The sequence below is a fragment of the Chenopodium album genome, chromosome 7 (genome assembly GCF_948465745.1).
Source record: "Chenopodium album chromosome 7, dcCheAlbu1.1, whole genome shotgun sequence".
NCBI classification, from domain to species: Eukaryota; Viridiplantae; Streptophyta; class Magnoliopsida; order Caryophyllales; family Amaranthaceae; genus Chenopodium; species Chenopodium album.
Window position 1 is genome coordinate 71,311,965 of NC_137840.1, and position 25,454 is coordinate 71,337,418.

At 35.7% G+C, this 25,454-nt stretch overlaps 4 protein-coding genes across 4 annotated transcripts; all 4 read left to right on the forward strand.

The window, feature by feature from the left end:
- Nucleotides 1-318: 318 nt before the first annotated feature.
- Nucleotides 319-2,492, forward strand: LOC145638351 (pentatricopeptide repeat-containing protein At3g20730-like). Its single transcript, XM_081689320.1, has 2 exons — nt 319-1,136; nt 1,225-2,492. Exons 1-2 carry the CDS (start codon nt 485-487, stop codon nt 2,298-2,300), a joined length of 1,728 nt encoding a protein of 575 aa, XP_081545446.1. The 5' UTR covers nt 319-484; the 3' UTR covers nt 2,301-2,492.
- Nucleotides 2,493-4,776: 2,284 nt separating this feature from the next.
- On the forward strand, nt 4,777-9,998 carry LOC145639408 (RNA polymerase sigma factor sigB-like). The gene is made up of 7 exons (XM_081690646.1): nt 4,777-5,040; nt 5,364-5,554; nt 6,529-7,116; nt 8,231-8,461; nt 8,582-8,722; nt 9,034-9,234; nt 9,334-9,998. The coding sequence occupies exons 1-7, from the start codon at nt 4,944-4,946 to the stop codon at nt 9,613-9,615; spliced, it is 1,731 nt and encodes a 576-aa protein (XP_081546772.1). The 5' UTR covers nt 4,777-4,943; the 3' UTR covers nt 9,616-9,998.
- Nucleotides 9,999-10,748: 750 nt separating this feature from the next.
- Nucleotides 10,749-15,965, forward strand: LOC145639409 (chromo domain protein LHP1-like). Its single transcript, XM_081690647.1, has 6 exons — nt 10,749-11,306; nt 11,394-11,419; nt 11,821-11,907; nt 12,027-12,752; nt 15,358-15,418; nt 15,516-15,965. Exons 1-6 carry the CDS (start codon nt 10,872-10,874, stop codon nt 15,558-15,560), a joined length of 1,380 nt encoding a protein of 459 aa, XP_081546773.1. The 5' UTR covers nt 10,749-10,871; the 3' UTR covers nt 15,561-15,965.
- Nucleotides 15,966-19,375: 3,410 nt separating this feature from the next.
- Nucleotides 19,376-23,813, forward strand: LOC145638352 (RINT1-like protein MAG2). Its single transcript, XM_081689322.1, has 4 exons — nt 19,376-19,854; nt 19,952-20,038; nt 21,554-21,657; nt 21,750-23,813. Exons 1-4 carry the CDS (start codon nt 19,521-19,523, stop codon nt 23,655-23,657), a joined length of 2,433 nt encoding a protein of 810 aa, XP_081545448.1. The 5' UTR covers nt 19,376-19,520; the 3' UTR covers nt 23,658-23,813.
- Nucleotides 23,814-25,454: the final 1,641 nt, after the last annotated feature.

Consider the following 25,454-nt stretch of genomic DNA (forward strand, 5'->3'; position numbering starts at 1 on the left):
TCAAATTAATAAGAAAACAATACTAATGATCTATAACCCATAAGTTGATAATGAATTAATGATAATAGTAGTAAATTAATTAACAATTTCTATTGTACAACCGGTTGTACCATGTGCAAGACTATTTTTTTTTATATACATTCAATTGAAAGATATCTCAAACAAAACGTAAACCAATAAATACCTTTGATTTTACGGCTATTACCATGCACACATTACATTCGTGTTTAATTTTTGAAATTAAAAAACCATTGCCCTCTATAATTGTCAAAATTTTACTTCATAATTACAATTGACTTCTTCATTCTAAGAAAAACCTTCTTACCTCCCCTGTATACTCCAATAGTCCAATCCTTCCAAATTGTTGCATATTTTCACGTACAATGCATAATGTTTCGTATATTTTATGCGTAATTTTGTCTAAACATTCAAGTTCCATACTTGAAACTTTAATGGAAAAACACTAGAATTAGAATTGCAAATCATGGGTAAATTATGTGAAGCTCTCAGACCCATCTTCAGAAAGAACCCAGCTCCTTCAGACCCTTCATTTTACTTGAATTTGCTTCAACTGTGTATTGATGCAAAAGCAGGAATAGAAGGCCGTTTGATACATAAGTATCTTTTCCTTAATGGGATTGACTCAAATGTGGCTTTGAATAACAAAATGATCATATTCTATGCCAAAATTGGTGACATGAGGGATGCACGTAAGGTGTTTGATAAAATGCCTGAAAGAAATATTGTATCTTGGACTGCTTTGGTATCTGGGTACTCCCAAAATGGGTTCTTTAAGGATGCCCTTATGGTTTTTGAGAGTATGCATTGTTCAGGTGTGAAAGGTAATCAGTTTACGTTTGGTAGTGCATTGAGGGCATGTACCAAGTTGATGTGTTTGAGAAGTGGGAAGCAAATTCAAGGGTGTTTGCAGAAGAGTAGGTTTGCTGGGAATTTGTTTGTACAGAGTGCATTGGTTGACCTGCATTCGAAGTGTGGGCGTATCGAGGACGCGAGTATTGTCTTTCAGATGATGTCTGAGAGGGATTTGGTCTGTTGGAATGCAATGATTGGTGGTTTTGCAGTTCAAGGCTATGTAAATGATGCATTTCGAATGTTCCGGTCTATGATGAAAGAAGGTGAGGTGTTTAATCTTGTTTAGAGTATCAATTAGTTTTTGATTGGCAACTATTAAATATGATATGTTTCTGCCCTTGAAATTACTAGGTGAAATACCTGATTGCTTTACTTTTGGGAGCTTATTGAATGTATGTGCTCAAGGTAATAATCTTTCCAGAGTTTTCCAAATACATGGGCTTATTGTACAACATGGCTTCGGATTACATGAACTGCTGAGTAGACTGCTAATAGAGGCGTATGCAAATTGTGGAAGTACAAAGTATGCCTACTCTGTATTTAGGAGTATGATGGTAAAGGATCTAGTGTCTTACACTGCTATGATTGCTGGCTTTGCACATGACAGTGATCATCATATTGATGCTTTGAATCTCTTCGGTGAAGTATACCACAGTGGCATGATGCTAGATGGTTTTCTCCTCTGTACCATGTTTAGTGTGTGTTCTAATTCTTCTTTGTTGAACTTTGGTAGACAAATTCATGCTCTTGCACTTAAATATGTTCCTACTCAAGACGTGGTTATGGGCAATGCCCTTATCGATATGTATGCCAAATGTGGGGAGCTTAAGGAAGCCATTCGTGCTTTTGATCAAATGGAAGAAAAGAATGTCATTTCATGGTCATCTTTGATTGACGGATATGCCAAGCATGGCTATGGACATGAGGCAATGTCATTGTATAGTAAGATGGAATATGAGGGTCTCAAGCCGAATGATGTTACATTCTTGTCTCTTCTAGTTGCTTGTAGTCATGCAGGGTTAATTAGGGAAGGTTGGGAATGCTTTAATAATATGGTCGTCAATCATAACATTGCTCCAACTGAAAAACACTATTCATGCATGATAGATTTGCTTGCACGAGGTGGTCAATTAGAGGAAGCTTTTTTTATAATGCAAAAGATGAATATTCAGCCAAATGAATTGCATTGGGGAGCTATACTTGGTGCTTCTAATGTCCATGGAGATATTTCTTTTGGCAAGTTAGCTGCAAAACACCTTTCCAATTTGGATACCAAAAATTCTTCTACTTATGTTGCTTTGGCTAATATATATGCTGCATCCGGGTTGTGGAATGATTCTTGGGGTACACATAAATTGATGGAGGAAAATAAACTGAAGAAGAATCCTGGTTACAGCCTTGACTTTTCCCAAAAGAAGGATCTATAGTGGTTAACTGGTGAAAACAAACAGAACTTGCATATGTCAACGATGAGCTTATGATCAAGAACCGGGCAACACTTATGAATCTTTGGTTCAAATGTAAGATCATGCTTTCGCACGGATAGCATTTGCATTTGCCAGATCGAGGTGCTTGCTCTATCTTCTCAATATTGTTTTCCCATTGCATTACCCTTCCTTTGAGCCCTGTCTCAGAGTGTTATGTTTTTATTTTAAATTTAAGGCATTTGAGTCTATTTATCATTATTGGAAGATGGAAATTATGAAATCCATCTTTTTTTTGAACTCAGGACATCATACTGAGGAGTAATGAATTGAGGAGCTAAATATGGCTGACATGGGAGGACAATATTAATCTCACCTTCGATATATACCAAAGGTAATATCCAGCCTTCCTTGTTTTTTCTGATTGAGTAAAAGCTCATATATGCATGACAAAAAAAATATAGTCGACATTTTTATTGTTGCAAATTTTGACATCAAACAGCATATTTTTATTGTCTGGAGCTGGACGAAACTTGACATCAAACAGCATATTTAGGTCGATAAGAGAAAACTGTGGCCGAAAGGTTCCTTTGTTGCCTCTGCATCCAATCCAATTTCCTCTCTTTGAATAAAAGCAGAAGAGTTCTGGCAGTTTCATTATGTTAGTGGGAAAATCAAGAGATTGTGTCCCATATTCCTCCAAAAACTCAGTTTTTTTTTCCCTTAATCATACCCTATGATGGCTGCTCTTTGTCTTTTGGGTCATAGGAAGGCCAACACAAACAAAATTTATTCCACTACAGTAAGGCATGACTTTTAATACCTTAATATCAACTACATAACTCTCTGGATAGACAAATACCCTTAATGGCCTTAGGTAAGTAAGCTTGCAAAATTAAAATTTCAGACAAGGATCAGCTAGCTGCAAGCCAACATGGCAACGAGCAGTTTTGTTGGCCTCACAGCAGACATAGGCATTTTTGGACCTTTCCCTAGTGATCAGCTCATGGCATTGAACTGCATAATAGTTGTGGGCTGAAATCATCTGTCCTTTGAAAGCATCAATATGACAATTTTAGAGTCTCTCTTAAGGATATTTGGCTTAATTCCTGGGTTCCAACTTCCAACATCCTACAGGTTTATACTGTACCTTGGATGGCATTCAAGAGTCGGCCTTTAACAAAAAAGCCAACCCACACTGAGTGACAAAGCTTGAATTAAGGCTCCTATTGTCGGCAGAACCATCCAGGTTAAGCTTCCTACAACCAGGGCTTGGAGGTTGAGTTGTGTAGCTGATAATACGAAGAGTCTGTGCCATGTGTGTTCATCTTTGTCATATGCTAAGTGGAAGCTGCTGTGCATGCTTTGGACTTTGGCTAGCTGTATGGTGCTTGTTGATCAAAACCGCTGGAATTAATAGCAGATCAGTGGCATAATTGCTCACATCAATTCAATTACATTGTTACTATTTATTCCGCTGTTGCTTGGTCAGACAGGAAGGTTATATGATACGAAGTATAATTCTAGCTATTATGCTTCTGGAGCCCTATGTAATATTCATGTTTCATTTTTATGGATCAAATTCAAGAATGTTGCAGTGCTTGAGGATTAAGCCATGTTAAGATGTAAGTGTTATGGTAAATGATTTGGAGTATAGATGGGTAAATAATATGCTATAATTCTTTTGTATAATTCTTATAGAACATTTATTCTTTATAAAAGTGGTACAGTTAATCTACGTTAAAAGTGAACTTATAGATGCTAATTTGGACAAAAGTGAATTTAGGGCTTTTATCTACAAACAATAATCACTTTTGATTGTCATTTTATCTTGTTAATCCATTATAAGTCTATTATTGTCATTTTATCTTGTTAAGCCATTATAGAATTTTCTTATTGTAAATAGAAAGAACTGATCAAATTACATTTTGAAAATATCCCTTAAGTCTAAGAATAGCATACAAGTAGTTTTGAATAATTGAAAGTCCAGATTAATTTGAGTTTTTATTTTTTTTCTATGTAAGCTCATTAAATTATTGTCAACTTCTATTGAATTAAAACCTCGTCCCCTTTTTTCATTTGTATATATGCCCAATTGTTAAAAATAATACAGCGTGACAATTGAGCCGTTAAAATTGAAGTCAAGTTCAGCTAATTTCAGATCATGTGATGATTTGTGCTAAAACAATTTCCACTTGAGTATATTTCAGATCATGTATCGTATTTCAAATCAAACAAGTTAGTTTTATCATATTTAAAATATAATATCAATTCCATCTCCAAAAGTGATTTAAGAAAATCTTGTTCAACTCTTGTTGTTGGCCAACCTCTTGCATCATTTGTAAATTTCACCTAAGAACTCTTTGTTTAATCCAATTCCAAATCAAAAATTACCTAAATTTCTACACCTTTGTGGGCCAATGGCAGGAGTTTATTTACCTAAACCAATACCCAAAAAAAAAGAAAAAAAAAAGGAAAAAAAAAGTGGGGTTTTCTTTGTCATTTGTGGTTACTCGTTGGTAGCACTCTCTCTCCGATTTCCTTATCCATTGCTCCTTTCTTCTTCCCACTCAAACTTCTCTGCAACTTTATCTATGAAAACCCACCGCCATTAATAGATTTTGAAGAACAACGAAGAAGAAGAAGATGACATGTTTATTGCCGCAATTCAAATGTCAACCTGACACTTTCTCTATTACCTCCATTCTTCATCCTCCTTCTGCTTCTTCTGCACCTTCCCTCTGTATGTTTTTCATCCTTTTTAATTATCATGTTTTTAACTTTAAAAAGGTTTAATTTTGATTACCCTTTACAATTTTATTGCCTAAAGTTTTAAACTTTTTGATTAGATTTTACTAATTCTTGTATACTTTTATGCTGATTAATGTGTAATTTGATTAATTTGTTTATTACCCATTTGAAGCATGTATTGAATTTTAGTACTAGAATTATCTTAATTTCAATTTTGCTCGATTTTCTGTCTTTTTTATTGTTCTGAGGTCAATGTGATGAGGGTATAGAGTTAAGAAGTTGTGATTTTGATTGTTATTATGTGAATATTGGCAGTGAGAAATAGAGATTCGGTCTGTTTTCGCACACAATGTGCGGTGTCTACTCCACCAGCACCAACAGCAGCAGCAGAAACTGCTGTATTTGATGTTGAGAAGCTGCGCTTATCTTATGCTGAATCTAATTCCAATTCACTTTCTGCATATGCACATGCCAATTTTTCGAGCACTTTGGGCTCTCCAGCTGAGGTCAGAACTCATTAATCTTTGCATTATTGTGTGTTTGAATGATGGGATTTCGAGGGAAGGCGAGGGAAGGGAGATTCCAGGGATGTGAGGATCTATTTTATCGATTGTTTCGATATACATTGGTGTAGTCTGTAGGGCAGGTAATTTAAGGTAATGTGGGATCATATTTAGAAAATGTGAGTAAGATCCTCGCGTCCCCTTTCCTTCCATTGGTAATTGTTTTGCAAACATAGTGTTGATCATGCTCTAGTTTTTTCTAGTTATACCTAACTAATATGCAATTTTTGGCTATAATGGTCTACATCAGGTCATTATGTTTCTTTTCTTATCTTTGGTTGCATTTACTTGCTATATTGTGTTATTTGGATTGTTGTTGTTGTTTTTTTTTTTTTTTTTTTTTTTTTTTTTTTTTTTTTTTTTTTTTGTAATAAATAAAAGGGAATTGGAAGGTATGATGAATGTTGAGGGTTGTATGCATATTGATGAGGTTTAGGCATGCTCACTAATGTGCAAACTGTATCATTTCATTCAACTGATGAGTTTTTAGATCCACAAGTAGACTGAAAACCTTTTGATTTTGGGGCAATATGACACTCTGACTCCTTCTGAGGGACAAGTGTCATACATCTTATGATCACATCCGAGTGCCTGAGTATCCGGCATGGAGACTTTGGATTAGAATAACAGCCCAGGTGTAGTGTGCAACAATTCAAGATATGGGTAACGATAACTTAATGTATTGTAAAAAAATTTCTTCCCTCCACATGTGGCTTTAGGAATCACAGTAAATGGAATGTTATTACTGCTGTTTGTATTGCTTTTGTAATGAAGGTGAAGCAATGTGCTCTATCAAAAAGCCCCTCATTTTCTGGAGGTTTTTATTTTATTTTATTTTTATTTTTCCCCTCGTAAAGAAATGAAACCTATACATATGCATCTTTAACTAGTAAACCATTTTCTGTATTCATCGTCAGGCAAAGTATGATACTGCATTGGCAGCTAAGGTACTGATTGAAAATGAAGAAGCTGTTATTGCCGCCGCTGCTGCTGAAGCAGTTACCTTGGCAAGGGCAGCAGCCAAATTTGCAAAGGATGCCGCACAAATGGCTGTTAACAGTCAACCAAAGAAACCAGAGTCTAAGCCTGAAGGTCAATCACTTCATTTTAATGGTGCTCAACTTTTAGAAAGTGAACAACTATGTAATGTCAGAAACTTTGAGGGTGCTGGCACTTCTCTTAGAGAAAGTGACCTCATGGAGCACCCTGTTTCTGAACCTGCTGACATTGAGCCAACAAGTGAGGAGCTTCAACTCCTAGAAGCAGAACTTGTTGAGAGCATTGCTGTTAGGTCAACACGCCAAGGAGAGAGAAAGGCCAGGAGAGATAAGGCTGCAGAGAAGGCTGCATCTAATGTTGTTTCTGTCAAGGTGGGGAATGGCCGCAGAAAGCGCACATCCGTGCAGGAAGTGGACTATTCTGATCCATTGCGTTACATAAGAGGCACTGGCTCCTCTAAGCTTCTTACATCTTCTGAAGAGCTGGAGTTGTCAGCAGGAATTCAGGTATGTCTAATCTTTTTGTTATATGAATGTGGTCTATATGACCAAATGTCATGCGTATGAGCTAGTAAAATTTCTTCTCTTGAGAGTTCATATGAGGAAATGGAATATTATTGTCAGAGCAGGTTAAGAAAATTATCAGTTTTGTTCAATTTTTTTAGGCATTCTTTCATTGATCTCATATAGCAGGTGATCCTTAAAACATTATTATATCACAGAACATACCAGGAAAATGCTTAAGATGTGCTTATGCTTATCTTAAGAATATGCTGTCCTGTGTAGGAAGCATATGTCTTCCATGCTTTCATGTTTGAACGAAATCTGAGGGCCCTTTGATAATATCCTTGAATATTGGTCCTTTTTTTTTGTAAAGGCATATAACATAAAAATAATAGTAAAAATCAAAAACCGAAGTTGAAAATCATCCATAATATGCAGTTCTTAAGAGATCCAAATCATTAAATGAACCCTCCTCAAATGTTCAAATTTTCGCATGTGAGATTATGGATTATGTCTTTCAGTACCTCCATTCCTTTCTGGCTGTTGCACTTTTGCTAACTTATGCTTTTTTCCTATTTTGGCAAACCTTTTTTACTTGAACTCCACTTACAAGATTTACAACTCTCTTTTTCTTACAGAAACCTCACAACACATCTCTCATTTTGTACATTCCCCACTTTCGACAATATGCACTCTTTTCTACTTTTTTGGTTTCTGTTGCTACTATATAACTCTAATTATCATTTAGGAAATGAGGTATTGTTACATATTTGGGATCCTTTGTGGTTTTGGCCTCTTGATAATTGTCTTGTCAATTGTTGTTGACGGCTGTCAGCTGGCCCTATATAAAGTCCTTGTAGTGAATAAATAGCAGATAATAAAAATCTAGTTTGCGTGAGCAAAATGTATCTGTGTAGAAATATCGTATTCCTACAAAACTCAAGGATGTATCCAATTTAAATTTCTTTGGTCCTCTGTTAATGACCTAAGTTAATGTATAGATTTGAGTTGAGAGTTTGTATCCAAAGTCAACATCGATGAGTTTCCAGCACATGATATTGCTTGGCTCTTGTGTTTGGCTATATAAACTGACATCAGCAGTTATCGACTATTTCAGGATTTGCTCAAACTAGAAAGGTTGCATAAAGAACTGATAGAAAAATTTGGGGAGGAGCCATCATTTATGCAGTGGGCTGCTGCAGCAGGTGTTGATCAGAGGACTTTGAGGAAGCGTCTAAACCATGGCAGATTTTGTAAAGATAAAATGATTAAAAGCAACGTAAGGCTTGTGATATCAATTGCCAAAAATTATCAAGGATCTGGAATGAATCTTCAAGATCTTGTTCAGGTTTATGGCCTTTCTGCCCTCTTGTCCACCTACATTGACCTATAATTTGCAAGATTGTTTCTTGTTATTCTCAACTTGTTATTGCATGTGACCTATGAAAGTAAATTTATTGACTTGCAGGAAGGATGTAGAGGCCTTGTTAGAGGTGCAGAAAAGTTTGATGCCTCCAAAGGGTTTAAGTTCTCAACGTATGCTCACTGGTGGATAAAACAGGCAGTTCGAAAATCTCTTTCTGATCAGTCAAGGACAATCCGCCTTCCAGTAAGTGCTCTTTACATCCCTTTCCCTTATTGATCGAAATATCTGGTTGCAGTCTCCTAGACATGAATTTGATCATTATATAATTATATGCTTGGTATACACATCGAAATGAATCTAAGACCCGTAAGTTTTTTTTTTCCTCGTATGTAACAATCAGACCTTTGTCGGGGGGGGGGGGGGGTGACTAGTGTTTCATTGTACAAGGGATGAAGGGGGCTTACGTTAACATGACTCTGAATTATCATTTTTGTCTCGCATATATTGTTTTACGAGGCCGTAAGTGTTTTTTCATGTTTTGATTGTAAATGCAGTTTCACATGGTTGAGGCAACTTATAGAGTAAAAGAAGCTAGGAAACAGCTGTATAGTGAAAATGGAAAACAACCTGAAAATGAGGCAGTTGCAGAGGCTGCAGGGCTTTCAATGAAGAGGCTAAATGCAGTGCTAATGACTCCTAAGGCTCCTAGGTCTTTAGACCAGAAAATTGGTTTCAATATGAATCTTAAACCTTCGGTATGCATCTTTTCTCCATCTTTCTTCTATCCCATGTAATTCAACTCTTTTATTTCATTCATGGCTTCAAGTCCTGACTCCTTGTGGATTGCCCTCCAGGAAGTAATTGCAGACCCTGAAGCAGAAACTTCTGAGGATTTGTTGACTAAGCAGTTCATGAGGCAAGATCTCGAGAAGGTCTTGGACACATTGACTCCAAGAGAAAAGCAGGTGGTAAGGTGGAGATTTGGATTGGAAGATGGAAGAATGAAGACACTACAAGAGATTGGTGAGCTGATGAGTGTCAGTAGGGAAAGGATTAGACAAATTGAGTCGTCTGCATTTAGGAAGCTTCAGAATAAGAAGAGAACAAAAAATTTGCAACAATACATGTTCTTATAAGATCCAAGAAGCTGAAGTTTACATTCAAAATCTCTGCCACTGTATGTTACATCTTGTTTTTATTTTCTCATTCACGCTTAATTGAGTTAGAGAGCCCTTATTTCCTTTTTCTCATTTTCTATATTAGGGAGGAAAAAAGGGGGGTAGTGGTAATGATGTATGTGGCAAATTGGGGAACTACAATGTTCATATATGGTACAAAGGTCATTTTCTGCCCCAATTGTGGAAGTGTAGCAGATTTGATACTGAATTTAGGGCTAAACAAAGGAATGATACATGTAACAAGGACTTTATCTGAAACAATCATTCATTGAGGTGTATCAAATGTGTACATTTACTTGTGAAATACTCAAATTGAGGCATTGAGCCAATGCAATATCTCAGTGTAGCTCTTTTTCATTGATATTTCAAAATTGAGTTGTGTAATATAACTCAAAATTCCAAAATTGAATATTCAGCTATTGATTTAACCTAAATATTGGATGCCTAATAAAGATTCATAACCACCTTCTAATTAACATGAAATTGATAAAAAAAAATGTTGAATTAGTAATAGGGTTTTAAAATGTTAGAACACTTTCTTAAATTATCTTCGAATTATTAACCTTTTGTGTCAAGATGAAGGTGAGAAGGGAAGCACATCCTTTCATTACTAATATTCTCTTAATGCACTCAATTAACCCTAACGAGTCTAGGAGAACAAAGACACTTTTCATGAATTTGTAACATACGCCAATGTTCATACTTCATAGTTAGGACTTAGGATTGGGCAAAACTCATGAAAAGACCATCCTCACTCACAAAGTCACAACTCACAAGCATTGAATTTCACAATTTCGAGGAAAGAGTTACTAAAGAGGACATATGTCAAAAACGCGTAAATCCTATCTCACAATTAATACTTCAAAGCGCGTAAATCATATCCTATCCTTCAACGGTCCACTTATTGACTTTAAGTCAAAGTTGAAAATTAAAATCTCCATTATTGCAAGAGATATCAATTCAATAAAATGTGATATCGACATTATTACACAGATATCAATAATTCTGTAACGGCCTCTACAATTATACACGGCGTTTCATAAAATTGAGTACAAATATACCTCTATACATTGTACTTTGCCCTCATTACATGTCAGAATATTGTGCCCAAATAGATAGGAGAGCAATCAAACCCCAAAGGAGGGAAAACTGAGAAAGAAGAAGAAGAACAACTCATCCTACAGTAGAGAGAGAAAGTGAAGAGAGAGAAACCAATGAAGAAGCCAAAAAGCAGTGCAGGAAGTGGGACTCCTCAATCCGAGTCAAACTCACTGACTCATTCTCACTCACTCACTGAGTCTCACCCTTCTCAAAACGACGAGTTTAAGGACTTACCCTCCTCATCCACCCCCAATACGCAGCGTATTAAAGCAGAGGATGAGGTAGAGAGAGAAAATGTCATAGATGTTGATGGGGGTGAGGAGAGAGAAGATGAAGAAGACGATTACGAAGAGGAGGATGACGAAGAAGATGATGATGAAGATGAAGGGTATGAGGAAGAAGGTGAAGGAGGAGCAGAGGAGAGAGAAAGAGGTGAAAATGGAGATGGTGTTGATGGTTCGATTGAAGGGAAAACGAGTGCAGAAAGGAGAAAGCTTGCTGAAGGGTTTTATGAGGTTGAATTTATTCGTCGAAAGAGGATTTGTAAGGTGATAATTTTGAATTCCCAATTTTGATTTTGATTTTTAGGGCTTTTTGATTTTTGTTTGTCTAATTTTGTTCTTGTTTTTGATTAGGGGGAGTGTCAATATTTGATCAAATGGTGCGTATTTTCTCCTTTTCTTTTTCGTCTGTTATTTATAATTTGTTGTGTATTGGGTGTTACAGAGGACACTGATATAGACGGGATTTAATCCGAGGTCATTCTGTTTGTTCCGCGTTTTTTTTATTAAGGATTGGCTTATGGATTATGATTGAGAGACATTGGTTATTGTTATGTGGAGATATGATTTTAATTTCTTGTGATAGACTGTTGTAGGTGTAGGAATTATGATTTGGGTTGTAGTGATTGAAATTGAGAGAATTATCATTTTAATTTTTAACCTAGTTGATTTAAATGTGAAATTATCTGAAATTGGGGGAACATTCAATATAATTGTAGTTGATTTGGTTCAATGAAGATTAGCTGAAATTTCTATTTGTTAAAATTTGTGCTTGATTTAGGCGGGGTTGGCCAGAGAGTGCGAACACTTGGGAGCCCGTTGCTCATCTTCAAACTTGTCCTGATGTTGTGGAAGCTTATGAAGAGAGGTTTTTGCTTGCTCTTATCTACATTATAAGTTCATGTTCTGAGCCATTTCTAGGTGTTGGATTTTTTTGCTTATGTAGTGAGTACTAATACATAAAAACATTTTTTCTGCTGACTGTAGCTTGCGTTCTGGCTCAAAGAAGAGTTCTCGAAAGAGAAGACGCAAATTTACTCAACCAAAGAAGAAAATGCAATATACTTATGGTGCTTCCAAGAGTAAGTTAACACCCGTTAGGATATCACTTAGCAATGAACATCAACGCTCTGCTGCTTTAGACAACTCAGTTCAGGCCCATTCTCAACCTGGCATGGTTGACGTTGTTGTAGAGAATGATGAGGCAATGAGGAGACCTAGAGCAGCCAAGAGTGTTGATTACAAGGGCTCTGAGACTGTATCTCCACATGTTGCTAGCAATGAAAAACAAAACACCGACCAATTATATGGTCAAAGTTCAAGCGGAAAGAATATGGATGTACATTTTCCGCAGCCTATGACTGTTGAAGGAGATGGTTTAACAAATAGTCAATCCAATGCAAACAGTGTGGAAGTAGGCGAAAGCAATTTACGTCGAGGTGCAAAGCGAAGGAAATCTGGTTCTGTAAGAAGGTTTCCACAGGATACTTCGTCACTCAATATTGATTACTTTGCAAATGCAGCAATTGGGAATATTAGCTCTTGTGATAGAGCTGAAGAGCTTATGTTAGCAAATTCTGATGCCTACCGCAAGAAGAAATTTGACAGCTCAAGGAGTTCCTCTGTTATTACAAGGCTCATCAAGCCAATAAGCTTTACAGCATCGGTGACGAACAACATTCAGGATGTTTCTGTAACCTTTGTGGCAATGAGGTATGCTAAGCCTTCTTCCTAGTTACGTATTATTGTGCAAAGGATTATTGTGCTTTGAATGTTATCATGTCTGAAGATCTTCATGTTAGTGTCATATTTTCAGATACTAGCCAAAGTTAAAATTTCTTGGTTGATTGAGTAAATTCCCTAATTACAATCATTTGTCCTATGTCCTCCATATAAACATCATCTCTGTTTTCACTGTAAAGAGCTTGTGTAGTATCATTGAAGTACAATTGCGTGGTTTTTATCAACATGGGGACAAAGCTAAAGGGGTGGGAGGGTGCAGAAGGGTGCAGGAAGGAAAATAGCCAAAATTGTATGAGACATCTGATATGAGGTTGAGTTTGAATTACATTTCTGAAAAAGGATATTGTTAGAGCTTCTAGTTAAAAGGTGATGTTTGAAGCCCAGTTAGAAAAAATGCTATAACAAACATCATTTTGGAAAGTTGATTTCGGTAAACTTTACTTTGGCTTCAATATATACTAAAATTTCAATCTGTTTAATCAACTTGAGTTTCGATTTTTTTTCATTTTATGGCTGACATATGTTTGACATAGTTTGATGATAATTCAAAACTAAGATATGTGCCTCTATTTTTTAGCCTCCTTAGATTAATCTTTATGTATGTTGTGGTTTGGGTGAATCCTCTTGGTGTAAACCTTGATATTGGCACTTCGATGTGCTGGGAAGTTGAGGTACCCCTGTTTTTTGGGCCATATTTATTTTGATGTCATGCTTTGAAGTTCATTCTACATGAAATGTAAATTCAGATAACTTCCCTAACTTCCTTTTCCCTTTCTCTCGCTGGGGTGTGAATTTGATAGCTTGAGAATTAGATAAGGTAGATTATCTTTGTGATGTTTCCGGGGGGAGGGGGGGGGGGGGAGGGAGTGGAAATTTGGGATGACTGAGGTCTTCTTAAAAGGTAAAACAAATGTATATTGATATGTTTTGAGTAGTTTAGTTTGTTAGAGGGATGTTGAAAAAAGGAATGTTTATATAATGTACTTGGTTCACGATCATGGGAATAGCAAACAGCTAATTGGATTCTAATTTTCAAATTGGGTAAAGATCTCCTTTATGATTTACTGTGGTAATACCCTGATTCTTATATATTGAAAGGGTCAGCTGCTTGCAATTATTAGTCAACCAGCAGTGATGAAGGAATGTGGGGAGGTTAAAAGATTCTGGTGAGAGAGGCTAACTTTAGTATTATAATTCATAAGCGGACTTGATGAAGGAATGAGGGGAAATGAACCAATTCTGAAGAGAGAGGCCAGCTGTTTCTGTTAATTTAACTCCATTTACTCTTTTGAAAGAGCCAGACATTATTGATTCAGCAAACCTTTTTCTAGACTGCATACTTGTCAAAAGATGTAACTAAAAAAACTCGTCACATTTAGTAGTTACAGCTTCCAATTAGTATAGAGAGAAAAATCAATTAAGTAAAATTTTCTGAGGTCATTTTTGTTGCTGGATCACATCCCTCTCTTCTGACCTCTTAAAGCTTTATATTTTACCTAGTACTGTGCTTTGGGTTTGGCTCAAATCATCATTTCTATTATCATGAGGACACCCACTTGCTATTTGCTAAGTTTAATATTTTCAAAATGCCTTCGATTTTCCTGATTTTCTTTGCATTTCATACTCACGCATAGTGGTTTGTTAATTGGTCCTTTGTTTTGATCATACATGTTCCCTTCAAACTCAATGTTATTCTTGATAAGCTACTGAAACTAGTATAATGTCCCTATGAATGTAGCAACCAACAGATGCATTTTTTTTTTACATTGGTCCTGCACTGTCTTTCTTGGTTTCTGCACTTGTCTGGAATCTTTTGTTATGGTTTGTGGTTTAGTCTTATCTTAATAATACTTTTGCAGTTGCAGACATGTATATTTTCTCCTGTAATTCTTTGTGATGCTCACTAATTTGTGTTTTTTTAAGCAATTACAATTTTTACGGCTGTGCTTGATTATTTTAGGCGTCTGTGTGTTATTGCTGTTATATATATATATAAAGATTTGGCTGCAGCCTTGTTTGTTGTTACAAGCAGTTGCTGCAAAAATCCTTCTCCTTGCATCAACTAGAAAGCTTTGGACTGTGAACACTGCTGGTATATGATGCATCTTGTTTACTAGTATTTGCTTTCATATAGGAGCCCTGAACCACCAGTCTTATTCATTGGAGTTCTATCCTAAGTTCCAGCTTTGATAAAATCCATCCTTAGTGAATTGTGGTGTCCTGTTTAAATTTTTTGTCCAGCAATGAGCTGGACTGCCAGATATGGTGTGTCAATTATCTGACCTTCGATTGAGTTATTCACTGTGTTGTCATAGCCTCATTATAGAACACTCACATTTTATGTACTCCATATATAAACTGCGCTATATGTTGAAATAAATATCTTTAGTTGTGAGATCTCAGTAGTAACATGCATGGTGATGAGCTGTTACAAGGAAATAATTCCTTTTTAGAAGAGTTGTAGAGTATTTGAAAATGATGTGGCCTGACAGTTTTGTAGATTATGGTTCTATGTGATGTTCTTAGTGACATTTGTTTCATACAATGAGTCTTCTGTATTGTTTCTGTCTTCTAGGTCTGATGGAAAGGAAGTTATGGTCGATAACAAGTATCTGAAGGCAAACAACCCCCTTCTGGTAATATTCTCAGTTTTTATAGTGATATATTGATGTTCACTAAACTACTTAAAGGTGGCTATAGTATCTCACATTTCCCTCTTTGGTGTGGTTACAGTTGATCAATTATTATGAACAGTGTCTCCGGTATAGTCCAAATTGAAGTCGATTAATTTCTAAGAGCATCTCTGGTACAGTGGATCATTATCGAAGAAAATCATCTTCCACAACTTTTGCCATTTTGTATGCGATAATATTCTGATAGTGCATTGGAGATCCAGAGGGGCCTTTCTGATAGACAGACTGGAAATGTAGATGATTTGTGCCATAAGTAGGATTTTGTGTATCATCTTATATGGAGTAGAACTATTTTTAGTAGGGCATAGCATAGGTTCCGAGATTAAATGGTGCAGTGCTGACATAGCTGTTGTGATCCACACAGTAGAATATACTTTGTTGAATGCTAAATTGGTGGTAATATGATTGGTGATTGGATGGCATGGCATTTGTGTATTTGTACAATTAAATGTGGTGAGCCTGGTGACTGTTAGCTCAGGTGGTTAGCTGATCTACTGTGTATTTTAAAAGCATATCTTTTGGATGGTTGTCGTGTCCTCTAACAGGCGAAAGTACTACTGCAAGTATTACAGAGTAGTCAAAAACTATCAAACTATCTATTCTTTGTTTGATTACCATTTTTAAGAAGTTGCTCTATATTCAACTTCATTGGGTCAGAATGTATCCTTTTAATTAACAACAGTCATGGTAGGATCAAGTAAGGACAATTATTCTTCACCTTCTTTGGTTACATCAATATCTAAATCTTCTTTTTTAAAACTTGATGAATTCTGACTATTAATACTTGACATGTTTACCCTTTCTTCAACACTAGGGTGTCGTTTGGTTGCTATGGGAAATTACTTCCCATAGGAATTTGTATTTCCTGGGAATTAAATTCCTACATCAAAATCATCGGAATTGTTTAAAGTTGTTTGGTTGGCATGAGGGAAGTTGCAAATCATGGGAAGTTTGACTTACATAGGGGGGGTTAGGTAATTAACTTCTCATATCTTGTGGGAAGTCACAATTCTCATGAATTTGCAATTCCCTCATTTACACATGTTATTGTCAACCAAACAATTCATGTATTTTCAAATTCCCATAATTTTCCACTTCCCCCATTTTCTTTGTGTAACCAAACAACCCCTAGAATTGGAAGTAAGATCAAAACTTTGCAGGGAAGTATGACTATAACACTTGTATTCTTACTGTGCTCAATATGTATGTAAGTGCATTTGCTTCTCAAATTTCCTCCTTGAAACGCGTATTTGTATCCCTTTACTTGGAGTGCAAAGGTGTCTTAGAAGAGGTTAGTAGTTTTTTTTTGCAAATTTTGAAACCTTTTTAGCTCTATACGCTCCCAAGAGTAAGATAATGGTCAATTGTTATTGATTTCAATTCATAAAAACCAAAATATAAGGTAATTAAGGATGTTTAGTGTTATATTGTGTTAATTTGAACCAATACATGAAAGATAGGAAAGGTAGAAGTCCCTTAGGCAATTTTGAAGCCTTTTTGGCTCTATATGCTCCTAAAAGTGAGTAAATGGTCAATTTTCATTGATTTCAATTCATAGAAACCAAAATATAAGGTAATTAAGGATGTTATGTGTTATATTGTGTTAATTTGAACAAATACTTGAAAGATGGGAAAGGTAGAAGTCCCTTAGACAATTTTGAAGCGTTTTTGGCTCTATAAGCTCCCAAGAGTGAGATAATGGTCAATTTTCATTGATTTCAATTCATAAAAACCAAAATATAAGGTAATTAAGGATGTTTAGTATTATATTGTGTTAATTTGAACCAATACATGAAAGATGGGAAAGGTAGAAGTCCCTTAGGCAATTTTGAAGCCTTTTTGGCTCTATACGCTCCTAGAAGTGATAATCAAAATTTCAATTACATTTTTTTTTTTTGGATTTTTTGTAAATTCCCACCCTAAAATTTAACATGTGTTGAAATAACCACCCATTTTTGTTGAAATTAAAATTAACCACCCATATTTTACAAAATTGTAGGTTTTACCACCCCTACCTATACTCTGGCCAGTTTTCTGAGCATGTGCCCCACAATTTTATTATGAAGAGCCCTAATTTTCAATTCAAGTTAAATTGAATGAATCAAACAACGATTACATCATTAAATTCCTAATAAAGCACATTCCGAACAAAAAATATCGTATAACTTGAATTCTGTTTCATTAAAACATTGCAAAATAACTAAAAAAATAAAAATTAAGTGCGATCTTAAAATACCTTGCTGTACAAATTGGTGTAAAAAAAATTTAAGTGCGTTCTTTAAAGGATTTGCTTGTCAATTTGCAAAACTTGGAATAAAAATTGGTAGAATTTGTGAAAGAAATGAAGAATTTTAAGTTTGGGAGTAGTTTGTGAAACAAGGGAGGAAATAAATCGAGAAACAACTTTTATAAAAATAAAAAACAGCCGTTATGTGGGGCCGATGCTCGAAAAACTGGTCGGAGTATAGGTCGGGTGGTAAATCTACATTTTTGGTAAAATATGGGTGGTTATTTTTAATTTCAAAAAAAAAAAATGGGTGGTTATTACAATACATGGTACATTTTGGAATGGTAATTTACAAAAAATCCTTTTTTTTTTTTGAAGGGAAAATTTTCAATTTCATATTATTAAATATTATAGTACTTTTAAAATGGTACATCAGAACTATTTAACAAGATCTCTCATATCATATTTTTTTCTTATGTCGTGATGATAATTTGGAGTTTTATAGTCCCACCTTCAAAACTACAAATGACAAACACTTTTTAAGTTTTTTTTTTTTTTAATTCAAACGTTTAAGCATTGCACCTACTAAATTTATAGGTGCAAAAATTGTCCCGATTTGATCCAACTTGTGCTAGAGATTAGCTTGGTTACAGCACTATTAATGGCAGAAATTCAGAATGAAGACAATGATTATAGTAATAAGATGAGACTTACATCTAATTCAATGATAATTCCACTTTCGAGAGGTGGATTGTCTCCCAAGTATGAGGTTTTGAGAGGCTCACTCACTCCCAATAACAAACCTCAACAATATTCAACATGACTTAATTCCTCTTACTAGGTCTATTTATAATAAATATCCCTAACAAACCTCTAAGGGCCTGTTCCGATTGACTGAATTCAGCTGAACTGAACTGAACTTATTAATTAGTGATTTTTAACTACGGATTAGTGATCTTTGATTATTTATTGATTATTTATTACTATACATATGTGTATATACAAATGTACATATTAAAATATTTACGAAAAATATACTATATAATTATAATTATAAAATGTATGGAAAATATATTATAAAATGTATGGAAAATATATTTTAAAAACTTGAAACCTCTAAACATTTTAAACACATATACTATTTATTATTATTGTTATTTATTGATGATTATTATTATTATTTATTGATTATTATTATTAGTATTATTATTTCAATTATTATTGTTATTATTATTATTATTATTATTATTATTATTATTATTATTATTATTATTATTGTTAATAATAATAATATTATTATTATTGTTAATATTATTATTATTATTATTATTATTATTATTATTATTATTATTATTATTATTATTATTATTATTATTATTATTATTATTATTATTATTATTATTATTATTATTATTTTTGTTGTTGTTGTTGTTGTTGTAATAAGAGCTTAAAAGAATGAAATTTGGCTTTATATCATTAGCAATATCATTAGACATAAATTAAGAGCTGAGCTGAGCTGAGCTGAACTGAACTGAACTGAACTGAGCTGAGCTGAGCTGAACTGAATTGAACTGAACTGAGCTGAACTGAACTGAGCTGAACTACGCTGAACTGAACTGAACTGAACTGAACTGAATTTCAACGGAACAAAACAAATCCTAACTTTAACACGACTCAATCCCAAATTCTCAAAATAACCCGACTCGAACCCAACCTATGACCCGAAGTGACATCTTGTAGTAGTCACCCATTTGCCCCAAATTCCTTAACTAGCAATAACCATCTTTATAACACCAAACAACGGTAAAAGCTCCTAGAATGCAATCAAAGAAAAGAAAAACTCCGGCAATGGATTCTTCGCCGGAGACTTTGCCGGCGATCACCTCTCTCTCTCCTCCCGTCGTCTCCTTCCTCAACTCCACATTCCCTCCGACACACAACTTCAATCTCTCCGAATCAACTAACCTGGTCACCGAGTTGGACACTCACTGCTCTGAGTTGACTCACCATCTCACCGATCTTACTCGCCGCCTCGACGCTAGTCTTCTCTCTTACGCTTCTTCTTCTCACCGAATTTCCGACGCTTTTCACCATGTTCATCGTCAGCTTCAAGATCTCAAATCCAAATCCTCCTCTTTTGCTTCTGCTTCAGGTTTTCATCTTTTCCATTCATCAATTAATAACCTATTTTCCCGGAATTTGAATCGAATTATTTAATTTTTCAATATTTTTTGAAAAATGTTGTGAAGATGGAGAAGTGGAGGATATGGCGGTAGATGAACTACCAGCATTGGCAAAAGAAGTTGCGAGAGTAGCGACGGTGCGAAATTATGCTGGTTAGTTGATAAATTGAAATTTAATTTGTGTTTTATAAAGTTTAATTATAATGCAATTTCATATAATTTGTGTTTTTTTTTTTGCAAGATAAGCTGCTGATTTGAAGTTGAATCAGGTTATGATTTGAGTATTAATTTGATTATCAGAAATTTAAGTTAAACCTAATTAGTGGAATTTGATGAAGCATTCATGATTCATAATTGATTAAAATGTCATAAGGAAAATATATAAAGAGTATTCTTTTTGTGAATCTTGGCCTATAATTTGTCAAAATTAATAGCATAAACCGCTTTACAATTGATAATTAGGTTAAATACAGGAATATAGAAATCACTATTTACATCAGGATTATGGTAAGAGTGGGTTGATCATGGTGTACATTAGAACCATCTGTAAATCCTGCCTGTGGTGAGAATTTGATGGGGTTGTTGTGGTGTTATCTTAGCCTTATAATCTCATTCAATTTAATCAAGAGCTTATTTCGAGTCTTTCTTTCATTAACAATCATAATAGCTGTGAAATTGAGGTAAGTTCTTTTCATTTGTACTAGTGATTGTTGATATATTTGTAATAATAATATCAAGCTGGTGAATCTTCCTTTCAATCTAATAAAGTTACTCATCATTTGTATCCCATCTTTCCTAAGTGCTAAAGTTTGGATAAATTTAGGAAAAAACATATATAGATAAGTTAAGAGCAAGGTTAATATGGGCTACCCAAGCTCAATTTACGACTAATAATAAGCTTTACTAAGTTTAGATTAATAATTCACATAAGTTCATAATTCAATTAATATGTTGTAGAAAAGTTTAGTTGATTTTAAACAACTTCAGCTCCTACTGAAAATCAAGGTGAATACAACGCACCCTTAGAGCTTTAGAGGTTTTCCTCCATATATTAAAAAGCTTTGATACTCAGGTTAGGTGGTTATGTCGACACAAGGTATAGGCTTTGAATTGGGTTTGGTGGAGCCTCTTGGCATCTAATGGTTTGGCTGGCCACTGGTGGTTTACAGTAAATTGATTATTTTCAATTCACTGAAATTTGACTCTAGGTCTAAGAGAACCAGAGTGTAAATCATAGCCTTTGAATGAGCTTGTGGGTGTATTATTTTCTCTTTAATAAAACAATAGGGCACGTCCACTGCTGGGAATTCAGATTTGATTTCCTTTTTAAATAGGTTGTGGGCATTTCTTACTAGTTAATACGCTCCAACATTATTAAAAGATCCAGCTTTGAAGGTCTTTTCAAGTCTTTTTTATGCTATTGCCATTTTATTATTGGCTAAAAGTTTTCAGTAGAAGCAGCATGTTGGATTCATGAGTAGACTGGTCTTGACATAATTCTGATATGGTGCCCTAGTGATTTTCCTGTATATCTTCTAATTTTTTTTATCACCAGGCGATAATAGACATTTTTGAGATTTTGTTTGCTGGAAAATTAAAGTTGTAGCGCAATGTTTTTTCTCGTATTGGCTGTTCCTCTGATCACTGTCACCTTTATTTTGATTTCAGAGACAGCATTGAGGCTTGATAGCCTGGTTGGTGACATTGAGGATGCAGTCACTTCTGTGATGAACAGAAATCTGAAGAAACAGTCTACTAGACAGCATTCAGAGGTTCTCCCTGGAAACTATCATCAGCGGAATGGTTTCTGTTTGGAGTCATGCTTTAAGAGTTGATTGTCTTACTTTGTTACATCTTTTCGCAGGAAATACGCGTCAATGCAATCAGTTCCCTTAAATCAGTAGATGATATTTTAGCTTCAGTGACGAGGGAACATCCTCAATGGGTCCGACTTGTTTCAGCTGCTGATCATAGAGTTGATCGCGCCTTGGCTATTTTGAGACCCCAGGCCATTGCTGATTACCGTGCCCTACTAGTTTCAATTGGCTGGCCACCACCTCTTTCCACATTGAGCTCTTCAAATACTGAAAGAAGAACCGCTGAAGAGTCAAATCCTCTCTCAGCAATGCCTGGAGAGCTTAAACAGAAGTATTGTGAAAATTTTCTTGCCTTATGCAGCCTACAGGAGCTACAGCGGAAAAGGAAGTCACGGCAACTCGAGGGGTATAACCATAATACTTCTATGTACCAGCCACTCTGGGGTATTGAAGAACTTGTGAATCCTCTCTCCCTTGCATCCCTTCATCATTTCCAAAAGTGGGTAGATAAGCCTGAATATATTTTTGCTCTTGTCTACAAGAATACGAGGGATTATATTGATTCAGTGGACGGATTGTTGCAACCCTTGGTGGATGAAGCAATGTTGACAGGATACAGTTGCAGAGAGGAATGGATTTCAGGCATGGTGACCTCCCTGTCAACTTACTTGGCTAAGGAAATATTCCCTGCATATGTTTCTCGTTTGGATGAGGAGACTACAGTGGAGGTTAGGCCACAGGGAAGAATGTCTTGGCTTCATCTGGTTGATTTGATGATAGCATTTGATAAAAAGATTCAAGCTCTTGCTGCCCTCTCTGGGATCTTCGACTCTGAGGAATACAGTCTCTTGCAAAGGATGTCTTCTCTCTCCGTCTTCTGTGATCGGCCAGACTGGCTTGATTTATGGGCGCAAATAGAACTGGACAATATACTAGAGAAATTGAAACCTGAGATGGAAGATGAGAGAAATTGGACAACAAAAACTCGAGGAGCAGTTCTTTTTCCTGGGTCTGATGTTTATAAATCTCCCATAGCATCATCCATAGTTCTCCAACATGTATCATCAGTCATTGACCGCTGTAGATCAATACCTTCTGTGTTTTTAAGATCTCGATTTGTAAGACTAGTAGGTGCTCCAATAATTCAGACCTTCCTGAATTGCTTGCTTACCAAATGCCAAGAAGCAGAAGGGCTCACAGCTTTGGCAGATGATGATGCTGTGGCCAGAGTTATGACAGCAGTTAATTCTGCTCACCATCTCGAGTCTATCTTAGTCGAATGGTGTGATGATATTATCTTTGTTGAAATGGGACTTGCAGATGACAATGAATCAAGAAATGGTTTTGGAGAGAGTAGTCTTTCCACTGGTGTCACTGAGGGAAACGAAAATGGGGTTTTAGATGAGGAAATCACGAAACTAGAGGATTTTAGAAAAGAATGGATTGATAAGATGACTAATGTTGTTTTAAGAGGATTTGATGCTCAGATTCGAGATTATATAAAGAATAAGAAGCAGTGGCAAGAAATGATTGAAGAAGGCTGGACAGTAACAAGATCTTTTGTAGTAGCTCTTGATTTTTTGCAGGGAAAGATGTCTAGGTTGGAAGAAGGTCTAAACAACATGGACTTTATTACAGTATGGAGAAGTTTAGCGAGTGGAATAGATCGCTTGATATTTAATGGTATTCTTATGAGCAACACAAAGTTCTATAGCGGTGGTGTTGAGAGGTTTGGAGGTGACATGGATGTTTTATATGGTGTATTCAGGAGTTGGTGTTTGAGACCTGAAGGTTTCTTTCCTCGTGTAAGTGAAGGCCTCAAGTTGCTGAAACTAGAAGAAAATACCCTTCAAGAACTGTTTATTCAAGGAGAGGGCTGGATGAAACATCATGGAATTAGACATATGAGCATAGCCGAGGCGGAAAAAATAGCGAGGTGTAGAATCTTCAAGTAGTAAAATTTAGGGCAAGATAAACCCCTACCCTCCCCGCTTTAAAGATATGAGTGATGTTATAGGAATATAGTGATGTACATCATGGAGTTTTTTCTACTAAACTAACCCAATTTGTTTTTAATACAAGTGGCAATAATCCAATTTTTTTTTGTCTCATCAGATGTATTAGATATATTGTGAATAATATAGCAAGTTTTTGTCTGTAAGATTTTGATATTGAATCATGTAAGATTTTGCGAGAGACTGTAAGATTTTGGTATTGAATCATGGAGTATCAAGCACGTCCTTGTTTTTGCACTTAAGTGGTACTCGGTGAATATGAGTTATATGCTCTTGCATCAGATATTCAAGCTGCTCACCCAGAGACGACAACGTTGTCCAGCAGATCCTCTCGCCAATGCAGTCGCCTAAGGGCATAAGTGAGGCAAACCCTGCCACTGTAATTGGTGTTCGAATACAGTCTACAAATTTGATGTATGCAATGTCATATGAGTGGTCTATACGATCTCTTGGAATCTTGGCACATCCTAACTCCTAAGAGATCACTTGAGGGTTGAGAATCCCTTTCTCTTAGATATTTAGGATATTTGCCTTGTGAGTCAAAGAATGAATGAATTCTTCTAGACATTCCTCGAATCTTTGTTAGTGCTATTGCTGTGTATAACGCCATAGATGCTCAAAAGCTCAAGGTGTTGTGGACTAGGCATCTTAAAGTGTCTATTGATTAATTGGAACTGTATATGTTCACTAGTTCAAATCACACAAATGCCCGTGGTGGCTTGAAATCAATGACGAGAGGCCTTAATCAACGACCTACAAGAGTTTTGTTCAATTTTATATATGTTGTAAGGTAGTCAAGATCTGCAAGAGATGGATCTTATCACTACATGACTGCAACACACATAAGTCAATAGAGGGACGAAACACGGTATCGTGTTTTAAACTTCTAGGACTTTGACTCGTTGTGTCATAAGTCTATAGAGGGACGAAACACGGTACCGCGTTTTAAGCTGCTATGGATATGGCTGCAACACGCATAAGTCAATAGAGGGACGAAACACGATATCGTGTTTTAAACTTCAAGGAATTTGACTAGTTGTGGCATAAGTCTATAGAGGGACGAAACACGGTACCGTGTGTTAAACTGCTATGGATATGACTACAACACGCATATGTCAATAGAGGGACGAAACATGGTATTGTGTTTTACACTTCTAAGAATTTGACTAGTTATAGCATAAGTTAATAGAGGGACGAAACACGGTACAGTGCTTTAAACTTCTAGGAATTTGAGTAGTTGTGGCATAAGTCAATAAAGGGACGAAACACGATACCGTGCTTACAACTGCTATGGATTTGACTTCAACACGCAAAAGTCAACAGAGGGACAAAATAGCGTACATACTGTGTTTTTAACTTCTAGGATTTTCACTGATTGTGTCATAAGTCAATAGAGGGACGAAACACGGTATCGTGTTTTAAACTTCTAGGAATTTGACTAGTTGTGTCATAAGTCAATAGAAGTAGGAAACACGGTACCGTGTTTTAAACTTCTAGGAATTTGACTAGTTGTCCGTGATAGGCTTGAGTTCACGAAATCGGTGCACGTTGTGAACAGGTAAATTGACCGTTTTAAGGAAAATTGGATGGTACCACCCACCTAATTGTACTCCCGGAGGGTACTAGAGACCATGGTAAACTTCTCGGCAACTTTTATTTCCAGGCGAAAAATGGTCAAAATATTCCAAAATTGAAAACTATTATCCACGCTTTTTGAGGAATTTCGGAGGTTACGGG

Bases quoted from the DNA above. Each gene is read 5' to 3' on its own strand.
- LOC145639408 (XM_081690646.1), top strand. From the start codon at position 4,944: ATGACATGTTTATTGCCGCAATTCAAATGTCAACCTGACACTTTCTCT. The intron at 7,117-8,230 runs GTATGTCTAATC...CGACTATTTCAG, and splicing joins AGTTGTCAGCAGGAATTCAG to GATTTGCTCAAACTAGAAAG. The intron at 8,462-8,581 runs GTTTATGGCCTT...ATTGACTTGCAG, and splicing joins ATCTTCAAGATCTTGTTCAG to GAAGGATGTAGAGGCCTTGT.
- LOC145638351 (XM_081689320.1), top strand. From the start codon at position 485: ATGGGTAAATTATGTGAAGCTCTCAGACCCATCTTCAGAAAGAACCCA. The intron at 1,137-1,224 runs GTGAGGTGTTTA...TGAAATTACTAG, and splicing joins CCGGTCTATGATGAAAGAAG to GTGAAATACCTGATTGCTTT.
- LOC145638352 (XM_081689322.1), top strand. From the start codon at position 19,521: ATGCAATCAAAGAAAAGAAAAACTCCGGCAATGGATTCTTCGCCGGAG. The intron at 20,039-21,553 runs GTTAGTTGATAA...TTTTGATTTCAG, and splicing joins GACGGTGCGAAATTATGCTG to AGACAGCATTGAGGCTTGAT. The intron at 21,658-21,749 runs GTTCTCCCTGGA...ATCTTTTCGCAG, and splicing joins CTACTAGACAGCATTCAGAG to GAAATACGCGTCAATGCAAT.
- LOC145639409 (XM_081690647.1), top strand. From the start codon at position 10,872: ATGAAGAAGCCAAAAAGCAGTGCAGGAAGTGGGACTCCTCAATCCGAG. The intron at 11,420-11,820 runs GTGCGTATTTTC...TGCTTGATTTAG, and splicing joins TGTCAATATTTGATCAAATG to GCGGGGTTGGCCAGAGAGTG. The intron at 12,753-15,357 runs GTATGCTAAGCC...TCTGTCTTCTAG, and splicing joins GTAACCTTTGTGGCAATGAG to GTCTGATGGAAAGGAAGTTA.